This window comes from Sinocyclocheilus grahami, unplaced genomic scaffold, assembly GCF_001515645.1.
Source record: "Sinocyclocheilus grahami isolate Dianchi unplaced genomic scaffold, SAMN03320097.WGS_v1.1 scaffold27.1, whole genome shotgun sequence".
Classification (NCBI taxonomy): domain Eukaryota; kingdom Metazoa; phylum Chordata; class Actinopteri; order Cypriniformes; family Cyprinidae; genus Sinocyclocheilus; species Sinocyclocheilus grahami.
The window spans coordinates 1,240,928-1,253,427 of record NW_015505206.1 but is presented as its reverse complement, the minus strand read 5'-3'; the positions used below and the strand labels follow the sequence as shown (position 1 = coordinate 1,253,427).

Here is a 12,500-nt window from a genome sequence, read left to right as displayed (position 1 = left end):
CGCTGCTGTAGTCTTAGGCCCACCCCAAATTCTCTCATTGGTTGAGACGTGTGATGACACCCATCCCAAGCCAGTACTGATCAACATCCCACCCTCCTGTGACCCATGGTTTGTCTGTATGTTTATTCAGAACCAGTGAGCAACGAAATTTCATTAAAAAAAAAACTGTGTTAATGCGCGATAAAATAATTGTCTGCATTAATCAATTAATGCGTTAATGCGATAACAACACGTTAATTTGCCCAGCCCTAATATAAACACGTACATCAAAATTGAAAAAGAAAAAGAAAAGATCTGAAAGAGTGAATTGAATTGAAACGAAATCCAACAAATATTATATCTTGCCGTTCAGATAAGACACAGACCTCCCGAGTGCTGAGGTCTTTATCTCTTATGTCATATCCTGTTGTTGGCAACTCACCAGTCCTGGCTCTCGATCCAGGGGGCCAAGAACTGCCGCAGCTCCATAGGGAAGCTGTCACTGTACAGGTGATACAGCTGCTCCAGATACCGCGTCTCCAACTGCTGTAACTGATTCCACTGGGCCATGTTGACCTGCAGGATAGAGAGAGAGAACTAAGAACACCTTTGACACGAGAAAGACAGACATAACTGGTCCGTTCAGCTTCTCAAGATATTTTTTCCTTGTTCCTTCCTCAAACAGCTCAAAAGAAAAACGAACTTCAAAAGTGAAAGTACCTCAACGACCATTCAAAACAGAATTAAATAGCACAAATGAAGATCTGCAGTGTTAAATATTGCTTCTATATGTAGTTAATTTCATGATTTAATAAATCTTTACTAGAAACCTGGCCTTATCAACAAAACAGACAAACATCAGCAATTCAAGGAAGCGTAAGGTGCATGTCACCAGCGTGTCGGGGCCACAGAAATCAGTGGCTGTTGATCGTAAAGCAGCGAGAGCATCCGTTCAAAGAGGAAAACCTCAAAAGCCCAATGGACGCTGTTTTGCTCTACATTACCTCAAAATGCTGTGGAACACACACTCGCAGTTCACCACATCCACACACGCAGGTTTGTGCTGCTGACAAACGGACTAAAAAAGACCAGTACTGGGCTGGCACACAACACTTTTTCTTTACTCACTCAGGTTTGCACACTGAAGGATAGAGAGAAAAAGGAAATGCGTCCTCAAGTCCGAGTGAAAAAAGACCTTGTGCACGAAACTGCTTTTCTTTATTTCACTTCTCTTAACACATAGCAAGTAACGTATGCAAGACACGTCAACAGCACTGTCGTCAACATTATTGGTTATTGGTGTATAATAGACTAGTTTGTGCAATTAATGTACATCAAACAATCCATTGTTTATACAGTACAGTTCACTAGATATGGTTCATTTTGGCTGGATGATAGACCTTAATGCTTTACCTTTTCTAGGTTACCTGTTTCATTTATGACCACTATAAATTCATTTTACAATTCAATGTACAATCAATAAACTATCAAGCACAAAGTACAAAACAATAAACTGCTGTTTATCGCTAGCGAATCTTAGTATTTCACTAGTCTCCCAGCTATTCAGGTAACCTTTTAGTCTACATATCCTCGTTGGCTATGATTCTGGTAAATTAGACACGATTGAGTTCAAGCAAAAAAAACAAAAAACAAAATGGATGGAATAAATCAAGACCACCACAACAAAACACAATAAAACCCAATAATAAACCAGACACTAATAAATATGACATGAGCAGGTTTTTTGACTCTTAGTGCCTGAGCTATTTCTGTGGACAAATGTATTTAAACTAGTCACTTTGTCGCATCCAGTGTAGACAGCCTCAAGTTTTTCCAACACGGCACAATGCGGTGTAACCATGGTGTAAGGTTTTGCACACTATACACAGCATATTATGTAATATATTAACAATGTTCGAACCATAAAGTAATAGATCAATAAGAGAATGAATGAAATTAGATGAATGTAGGGGGTTGCATGTCCTAAAATTGAACTACAGCATTGATCACAGAACAATTAACGATATGACACACCATGCTGGTTAGACAAGAGACAAAACTGACAAGAACCAAACTTGGTCTGGAGTTTGCTATAAGACCATCAGATGATTTCACTGGCTAATTGACAGGACTCACGCTTGTCCTTCCAGGTCATTTCTGAGCTGCCGCTGAAAAGTTAGCATTCATTCATACTGTACATCCATTGTCATGCCTCATAAACATTTAGTTTCTGTATTGTATTCTACATTGTTATTGCAAAATCTGCTGATTTGTCACCTAGATTATTTTATCTATAGTTGTCTACCATAGATGAGGTTTGATTCAGATGAATTTGCAAAATGACTTGAAAGTGATAGCTACAAGATCTTATTTAAATACCTTAAAAAGCATTTTATAAATAAAATATTTTAATATTAATGTGGGTCTATGAACTCATGGACTTACATAAATGCTGTAAATCTGTAACTTTAAACACCACTGATCAATCTACTTTAAAACTGAAGTTGAATAGACAAACAAAGCAGTTCAATCAAATCTAAAGGGAAAGGAAGTCTCTGTTACACAACTCAAATATCACATGTTACATAAATGCAACAAGAACGGTTTTGAAGTCATCCCTGTTTTTTTTTTTCATGAACACTGCATAATTGATGGCACATTATCTTGGATCATATTGCCAAGAACTTCATGTGTAGAGGAGGAAACCACAAAGCTTATGATCTATGTGCTCCCAGAGGGAAGATTTGGTTGTCTCCCACCACCTGGCATTCGTTCTCAATTTACAGCATGTCAATGCTCCCAAGAATAACAAAAAAACAAAACAATTCCCAGGAATATGAATGATGATCCCAAATCAGTTTTTTTCTCCAATAAAGGCTTTAGATTAGTACTCATTCGCAACACTCTTAGTTCCTGTATCTGTTCTCACACTGCAACCTAAATGTCTGCTGATCACTTACACAACTTGAGAGAGGCTCGAAACAATACCCTGGCACTCAGTGTCGGTTAGCTTTCCTTCCTTCACATGCCGAGTAACCAGAAGCACTTCTCAGAGCTGGTGTGACTTAAATGATGTTGGCTGGGTTTGTGGCTCAAAGTGCAGAGAGAAAATCTCATAGACACAGAGGATGAGTCATAATGAGCTGAAAACCAGCAAGCACTTCAGTTCTGTCAGAAATATCCAGCAGCCTCCGTGGAAAGCTGAAGGAGAACAATAGGCTGAGATGGGAGGGATTCGGGGAAAGCTTGGAGGAAGTTTATATTTCAGCTCTCAAATGAGTTACCATAAACGAGGGAGTATGCAAACTACCCTAAAAGGTGCAAAGGTGCAAAAGGTGCACTGGTGTCCAAACATGGAGGTCAATAGGCTGTGGTCTAAGAGGCGTATAGGTTAGATGTATTAAAGTGAAAGTTCATTTCTATAGAAAACAACTTCCTGTTATTTGAAACATCTTCCTGGTCAACCAATCTTCCTATTTGTCAAAATTGGCTACGCTAGGATTTTGTGAGAATTTAGACTCCAACAATCTTCAAAACAAAAGTTCTTTATTGGCAATGATGAGTCCATGAAGAACTTTTAAAGGGATAGTTCACCCAAAAATGAAAATTTGCTGTAAATTGACTCACCCGCAGGGAATGCAAGATGTAGATGATTTTTTGGGGGGGTTTTTTTGAGTATAACAATAAAGAAGATTTTTAGCTGAAACCGTGGGCCTTGGTGATTCATAAAAATCAAGTCAGCGGCTCCTGATGATATATTGAGGTCTTAGGAAAAGATCAGTCTGAGCTGAAGAAACTGAACATTATTTACAACATTGTTACCTGTAATCTATAGCCTAAAGCAAACAGGGAAATTAGATTATATTACTGATTCTTTCAGACAGCTCATTTCAATGAACTGGTTCATTTCACTAGTTTGTTTACATAATCACACAATGACGTAACATATACGCATCTTAAATGGCCTGAGGCTGAGTAAATTTATAGCAAATTTTCATTTTTGGGTGAACTACCCCTTTAACATGGAATCTTTCCATTGCACAGAAGGTTCTTTTCAGTGCAAAGGTTCTTTAGATTATTAAAAATTTAAAAATGTTGATATGTTCAATGAAAGGTTCTTTGGGGAACCACAAATGTTTTTTTTCTATGACATTGCCCCCTTTTTTTAAGAGTATTAGAGTGCTGCAGAGGTGATGTATTTTTGTAGGCCAAAACCTGGAAACGTGTTCACATTTTAGCACTTGCGGTTCCATCATCACGAAGTCAGTGGGTTTTTGAATGGGTTCAAAGCTCAAGATATTTTCACATTTTATTCTATGCCGTGAAATGCATCAGTAATGCCCCTTTGGGATTTTTTTTAAAGCTTTTACTTGTCTTGAAAAAGGCGGTTGCTAACAAGTGGCTAAATGGGACTACAGAGGTTTTTGGGGACATGAAACATCCTCACACCGGACAAATAAACTCATCAACTCACTACTCCGCTTTCACAGCCTCGTTGTGTTTCTAATAGGGCTCTTGCAAACTATTCCAATTGAGCTGTTGGAAGCTTAACATTGGTGTAGTTCAAAGGATGTGACGCTCACAGATGAGGCCAATGTTCACTCTGAGATAAAAGGCCCAGGCCTGGCTGTGACCTTAGCCTCCTTTTCATTTCCGTGAAGACTGCAGAAGAAGAGAGCTGTGTTATAATCTGTCATTCTCTGTCTTTAACAATGTCTCTCACCTCCTACCTGTCTCCTACAGCACAATCATTCACAAGATACAAGTGGAAAGAGAGGCACAGTGTAGTTAAGTGGCATTTCCTGCGGTTTCCGCTACTTGACACTGATCTTCTGTTATTCCGATAAATTCTGGAATTAACCGTAACACTAGCACAGGATCATATTCAAAATAGTGAAAGGAAGATAAGCAATTGTGATTTACATAGATGGTTATTTACAAATACTTCTTATTCCACAGAGTAAGCCTTATTTCCTTCAGACAGGACAAAGCCACTTGTACTTTTAGTAAATAACCTAAAGTTTACTTCAGTTTTGAAGTTAACACTTAGCATATGCTAGGGCTGCACGATTAATCGAATGCGATTGTCATGCGCATTTTGTTATTAAAGCCGGTTCTGTAATCAGCAGTAAATCATCATCATGTGCTTTCAGGTGGAGCAGCATTTACTACACAGAGCCGTAGTTCACTGACAAGTTATGCAAAAAAAAAATGCGATAATGATAGCTGTTTGCATAGCTTCTCAGTGAACTACGGCTTTGTGTAGTAAATGCTGCTCCATCTGAAAGCATGCGAAAATACCACATTATAACATTTTTACTCCAAACTCACTTCATAACGTTAGTCGAGTGTTTGAAATAAATCCTTCTGTGAGATCATGTGGCTTCTTACACAGAATAAGGCAAGCAACATATTTCATAGTATTCTAAGCCGTGATAAAGGCATAGCATTATAAATATACTTTATTTTAATGAAAATTATAATAATAATAATAATAATAATAACTCAGATAAACCATATATTGTCATAATCGTGTGTTTATTAGTCACGCTGAATCAATAAAAGCAGTTAAATCTTCAGTTTATCCAGCTACCGCTATAGGCATTTCCTGGGTTTCTTCTGCCAGGCGTATTTGGAGTTTCAGCGTGAGAGTGCCCTCTGGCCTTCAGATGGAGATTTACTGCTGATCACAGAACCGTGCTTCACTGAAAGATACGCATGACAATCGCAGCTTCTGTCGAATCGCGATTTCGATTCCATTTCGATTTATTGTGCAGCCCTAGCATATGCATATGTCCTTTCAAAGTAGGGTTGTGACGGTGAGGAAATTTTCCCACCAGTTAATCGACGTGTGACGACACCAATAATACCGGTATCACGGTGGGGGCAGGGCGTTTCCTCTTTTCCTTGCTTTCCTTCGCTTTTAAATAGCTTGCAAAAGCGGCGTGCGCATTTTACTTTCACTTTCAAATAGTGGCAATTCGTGCATAAAGCAATTGTTCATTTGAATTTTCCCTCTTTTCCTCGCTTTCCTTCGCTTTTAAATAGCTTACAAGCGCCATGCGCATTTTACTTTCACTTTCGAATTAGCTGCAATTCGGCATCAATTGCTTGAATGCAACAACAAAATACAACGTCAAACTCACTTTAGCCTATATATAAAACATAGAACTTTTATTAACAAAACAAATAGAAATACACCATGCTATAGGGCAGGCTATGCCGAATATAAAATAACAAATAGGCCTAACTTACATAAAGTTTAAATAGGTAGCCTATACAAAACTGGAAATAGCCTAAGTAAACATGTATAATATATAACCAAATAAATAAGAAACGTAGAAAGTTTATTAGCAAAACGAATAAGAAAGCTTGGAGGCACGGCATACACCTTGATGTCAAAAAAAAAAAAAAATTACACAAAGTTTAAATAAAGTAAAAATCAGCAAACACTGTGGAACCAAATAAATAAGAAATTAATGTTTAAAAAAACTTCCAAAATCACCTTAGACAAACGCCAAAAGTCAATAGGCTTTTCAAAAATCCAAAATACTGCCAAACAGGTGCTTTTGCATTTCGTTTCGAAAACTAAATCATTCCTGATCAAGCAGCCGCATTCAGTTTTTAATTGTAGTGTCTGTTCTTTTACTGAACTAAATTATTTTTATTACTATAAAAAAAATCAAAACGACGGTGGGAGTCGGTGATGCGGCTTAACAGCGGTATCACCATCAGCACCGTCTATCGCGGCAAGTCTATTTCAAAGTACAATCCATTTGACAGCATGCCATATGACTGACTTCTGTGTTTCTGTGACTTTAGTGTCGCTACATTGTGGACCAACTAATTAGTGCAAAACCATTCAAGGCTCATGCAAGGCTGATGACAATAAATATGCATGTAGTCCACCGATGTTTGAACTTTGCAATATGTATAAAAACCACTGTCCAACATTAAATCTGTTGCATTTAATTTATTGCATTTCTTGCCCTGCTGGGAAACATATTTTATGCTTGCTAGATATAGTTACATTTTCATTATATTACATTTTACTTTACAAATTGCTTTTGTGTTTATTTTTTATTCACAAATACAAAATCTGCAACAAGTTGGAAACTATAGACCTATATTCTTACATCATAAATTCATAAAATCCCCTTTTCTGGTAAACAATGGCATACGTTTAAATCATTACTGACTGGTTTGGAGTTGAACACATTCTCACTGATGCTTTCACTACGAAGTCATTTTTGCTATTCTGACAAAAACATGTTAGCCACTTAGATAACATTATCTTGGAGACAAATCAGCATAATTTGCAACAGCAATGTAGAAAACATCACATAAAACCAAACGATTAAATTTGCAAGGCATACAAAAATGAATTTACCAGATCAACTGGTCCAATACACACATCATTACTAACTGTAATCAAGTAATTTCTGTAATTGCTTCACCGTGATTTCAAGATCACAAACATAAGGCATATAATATCAAAGTAAAAAGAAATAATAAACAGATGTCATAAGAAAATCTCAGAAAACACAAAATGTTCCTGGTAAAACTGTGCATGGCACAAGGAACTGAACTGAAAAATGAATGCAGTATGAAAAGTGCTAAACCTGCAGTTATTCAGACTTTCATTTGGACTACATGCAACATGGTCCAAAATAGTCATATTTTCCTATTTTTTATATATAAACCAAATAGTAATAAACTGTACTCATTTTAAGCAGCTTGCAAAACAGCAGATAAAATCTGACATCTATCTGATCAGTAAGATTTCATCATGTGACCTGTGTATGACTTCCCCATGTGTAAATATCAGTTCAAGAAAAAAAACTGTTGTGCGGCATGAACACAACCTTTGATTCTCTTTAAAGCAGGAGTGAATCAAGGTCTCCAGACAGTCTGGTGCAAAGCAAGCTCAGGACATTAATAAGTAAAATCAAGAACAGCTGACAGCTGCTGCCTGCATTTCAGTGAAACTAGCATGGGTTTTACATAAGCGTGCAAGACTCTAAACCGGTGCAATGGCAATGAAACAATGAATCTTCAATATGGTGATCACAATGAAAGAAAAGTATGTCACATGTATCATATAGTTTAAGAAGTGGCAAATCATGTCATATTCTGACTTTCATCTTACAAGTCAAAATGATAATGGCTGCCTAAGCGGCAAGGCGTTTTAACACTGACCTGTAAGCCTCCTTCACAAGTTTTAAACACTTTGCACAAAACAATACCTGATTGGTCTTAAACATCACAAAAGGGTCATTTAGGTCAACCTAAAAGAAATAAAGTAGGAGGAAATTCAAAGAAATGACAGAACTAGACAGAAAAACTGTCAAAGATCTTGTCCTCAGTATAACGGTTTTCCATTGCAAAAGAATCAGTATATATTGTATATATCAGTACACTGTATAAAGACAAAGCAACAAATTTGAAAGAACTTGCACTGGGTCTTGATTAGCATTCAAAAATTAGCGCAAACCAACCGAAGCTTAAATGAGGGCAGCCGGACATCCAGGTTGATATGCTCAGTTACAAGTAGTTTAAAAGCTTCAAATGATCAGAAATTCTCAGGTTATTGACTTATTCCTTCTATGCAAACAATGTCTGACCCCACTGACCTTTACTCTCATCAGCAAAGCTCAGAGAAACACAATAACCAACAGACTGGGAGAATATCCATCTCATCAATTTTAAGAGAGACAGTGAGACACTTTCACATTTAATGTATTAACTACACTCACTAATGCCTTAAAATGCATTAGAAATTACACAAATAAATTAATAGTATTCTGTTAAACCCTTGAACACGGCTGCTTGTAAAATAAATGACAAGTTGACTACAAATTGCACATTTCTACAATGACAACCATCAGTGCAAGTCCAAGACAACTGCCACACTGAGCAGTGCAACACAAAAATAACAGAGTTGTGTACTTCTAAAAATGATATAATACAAATCTGTCAATAACAAATGTGCAGTCAATCTAGAACAATAAGCAAGTATGGCTAACTGCATCGAGGTTCATCAAACAGCTCTCAACAACTGCAACAATAACTGCTCTAAATCAACAAGCTCCCCACCCACATATTTCAACTGTAGAGGATTGGCTTCAACTTCAGTTTCCCAGAATTTTGGGAGTATCTGTCACCCTTATTGTTGCTAATGTGTCAACAAATGTGATGCCAATGAAATGAACTCCTTTTAAAGAAAATGAAAACTAGTAACCAGTGGTGGAGTTAACGAATTACAACTACTCACGTTACTGTAATTAAGTAGTTTTTTCGGGTACTTGTACTTTTTTGAGTATATTTTTTAAGCTGTGCTTTTACTTAAGTACAAATTAAGCAAAATAATCTACTTCGTTACTTTTAAATCATAGTTCGTTACTGAGTATGCCCACAATTTGAATTGATATTCAAACCTTATTTGATGGCACTTCAGTAGCCAATAAAGATACCCGATGGTAAACGGACCAATAAAAGCTCCGATATCTGAATCGGGAAAGGTTCTGAAGAGCTGATCAGACAGTGAGGGAACTCAGCGTAATTTATTGGCTCAAAGTCCATCAGTGCAAGTCCAAGACAACTGCCACACTGAGCAGTGCAACACAAAAATAACAGAGTTGTGTACTTCTAAAAATGATATAATACAAATCTGTCAATAACAAATGTGCAGTCAATCTAGAACAATAAGCAAGTATGGCTAACTGCATCGAGGTTCATCAAACAGCTCTCAACAACTGCAACAATAACTGCTCTAAATCAACAAGCTCCCCACCCACATATTTCAACTGTAGAGGATTGGCTTCAACTTCAGTTTCCCAGAATTTTGGGAGTATCTGTCACCCTTATTGTTGCTAATGTGTCAACAAATGTGATGCCAATGAAATGAACTCCTTTTAAAGAAAATGAAAACTAGTAACCAGTGGTGGAGTTAACGAATTACAACTACTCACGTTACTGTAATTAAGTAGTTTTTTCGGGTACTTGTACTTTTTTGAGTATATTTTTTAAGCTGTGCTTTTACTTAAGTACAAATTAAGCAAAATAATCTACTTCGTTACTTTTAAATCATAGTTCGTTACTGAGTATGCCCACAATTTGAATTGATATTCAAACCTTATTTGATGGCACTTCAGTAGCCAATAAAGATACCCGATGGTAAACGGACCAATAAAAGCTCCGATATCTGAATCGGGAAAGGTTCTGAAGAGCTGATCAGACAGTGAGGGAGCTCAGCGTAATTTATTGGCTCAAAGTTTGGAGAAACAAACTACATGGTAGTGTTATCATAAATATCTATATTTTGATACCGATACTGAAATATCTGACACGGTTCCATTGTTCATTTTCCACAGTATACACCGATACAAGCTGCGTCTCTCTTTCCTCTCCGACGGTGAGTTTGACACACATCCGCCTCCTGTCAGTTACAGAGCCTGAATGTCCGCGCAGGATTGCAGGTATTCCGCATAGTTTTAATCATTCCCGCGCAAATGTGGTGAGCGCTTTATTGTAACATGAGAACATAGTCATGTAATCGCAGAAAACTGGATGCAAGCTCTCAAATAGGCCTAACTTATACAAATGAACTGCCTGTCCTCTCACTCCGATATTGCTTGTGCGCACTCAGACTGTGCAATCGCGACCGCTCCGTGCTTTTAAAGTAGAAATTATTTCCCTTTGCTCCTGGATTAAATTGTCAAAAGTTATCAACCATTTAGAATAGATCCACGCCTGACCAATTAAAATAATACTGGGAGTTTTATTGGCTGTAAGTGAAATGCATCAGAAAGTCTTTCACCAATCAAAGATGGAACTTTAATTTATTTACAATGTAAGTTTAGTTAAGTGGGAGAACTTGCACAATTGGTGGCTGACTAAATACTTTTTTCCCCCACTGTAAATATCCTAGTCTGTCTAACTGCATCACTACATTGTGTACAGTCATTACAAAGCCATACAATGTTCTATTTATCTAAATAAATAGGCCTAACATACTGTATATGGCTCTTTAATCACTGCTTATAAAAATTAAGTGTCGTCATGTTTTGAACACCTCAAACTGAATTGAGGTCATTTGTTTAATAATTTTATTACTGACTGTGCACTTGCCTTTTTTTTTGTAAATTCAATTCAGTTTGAAATCAAGCTTCCTTGTGCTGTAAGCTTTTGCAACAAAGTTACCCTATTTTAAAGACACAAATTCACAGAATGAGCAAATGTATAAGATTGAGATTTTTGTAATGGTAATTGATCAATATTTATATGTATGTATATATAAGCCTATATTAAAATCTGTTCATCATATAAAGCGAATGTGTCTTTTTAGAAGACTTGGTTAAGAATAAAAAAAAAAAAAGGATTTTGAAGCTTTTTATTCAACACTGACTTTTCAACAAAACTGAATTAAATGAGCACCATTGTCAACAACTAAACACCATTTGTGTTACATCAGCGTCGTAATGATAAAGCTGAATAACATGCATGCACATGCAAAGCAGACATTGCCATCACAAAAAAAAATAAAAAAAACTTTTCCTCTCTAAATTCTGCTGTCTGACACAGAACTCTGCTTCCTCACTTGTGGAATAAGGACTAAACTGAGCATGTGTGAAGTGAAACAGGCGATTTGTTGCTTGTTCCTGATTGGAGGAATTGGAGGCATTGCAACTGACCACGTTGCAACCATTTCCGGTCTTGCCAATATTTTCAAAAACATCAAAAAAGCAAGGCGTTAGCGGTCTCTTGAAAATTACAGTCACATGTTTGGAGCACAGTTGAAACTAAAACTAGGACAAGAAATGAGGAACCTGCTTTTCACATGTGCTGACAAACCCGTTTTTTCTGCAAACTCCGAACCAGGAAGCAGCTTTTGAATAATCAGAACAGATTTTAAAACACTAGATATCACGCACTTGCTGACTTACAAGTTACAATTGAAAAACTGTACATCCTACACTAAACAATTGAGGATTATACACTTAGTTTTTCCAAGTCATTCCAATCACAAACTCAAACAAAAACACATGCCTCATGACTGTTGTCACAAAACTGCACGGGGACACGGAGGCTGAGGATCCAAGTGCAGTAGTTGATTAGAGGGATAATCCACAATCGTAGTCAAAACAGGCATGAGGTCAAACACAATAAGCAGTCCAAACAATGACAGAGTTCAGGGATAAGGGACAATCCAGTCTTAAAGTACAGTTAAAGTAATCCAGATAAACAGGCAGAATACCAAGAACCATGATAAAAGGCTTAGCACTGCAGCTGTGACACATGCATGACCTTACAAAGAGTGACTGAAAACACCAGGCTTATATAGGCAGAGGGAATGAGCAACAGGTGAAATCAATCAGGCATGATGAGTCCAGGCAATGAGTTATGGGAAATGCAGTCCAGAATAGAGTGGCAAAGGTATGGAATGGAGTGCCCTCTGGTGGCTATCAAGGGCACTCCAACTGGTGATCGTGACAACTGTATAGCAACATGAACTATTATAT

At 37.2% G+C, this 12,500-nt stretch overlaps 1 protein-coding gene across 1 annotated transcript in view; it reads right to left on the bottom strand.

The window, feature by feature from the left end:
- LOC107567623 (signal transducer and activator of transcription 3-like) overlaps positions 1-12,500 on the bottom strand; it is a 39,778-nt gene that overhangs the window by 22,815 nt on the left and 4,463 nt on the right. The window contains exon 2 of the mRNA XM_016253328.1: positions 422-555. Within this exon, the coding sequence (XP_016108814.1) occupies positions 422-549 (128 nt within the window). The 5' untranslated portion in view covers positions 550-555. The remainder of the gene's footprint in view (positions 1-421; positions 556-12,500) is intronic.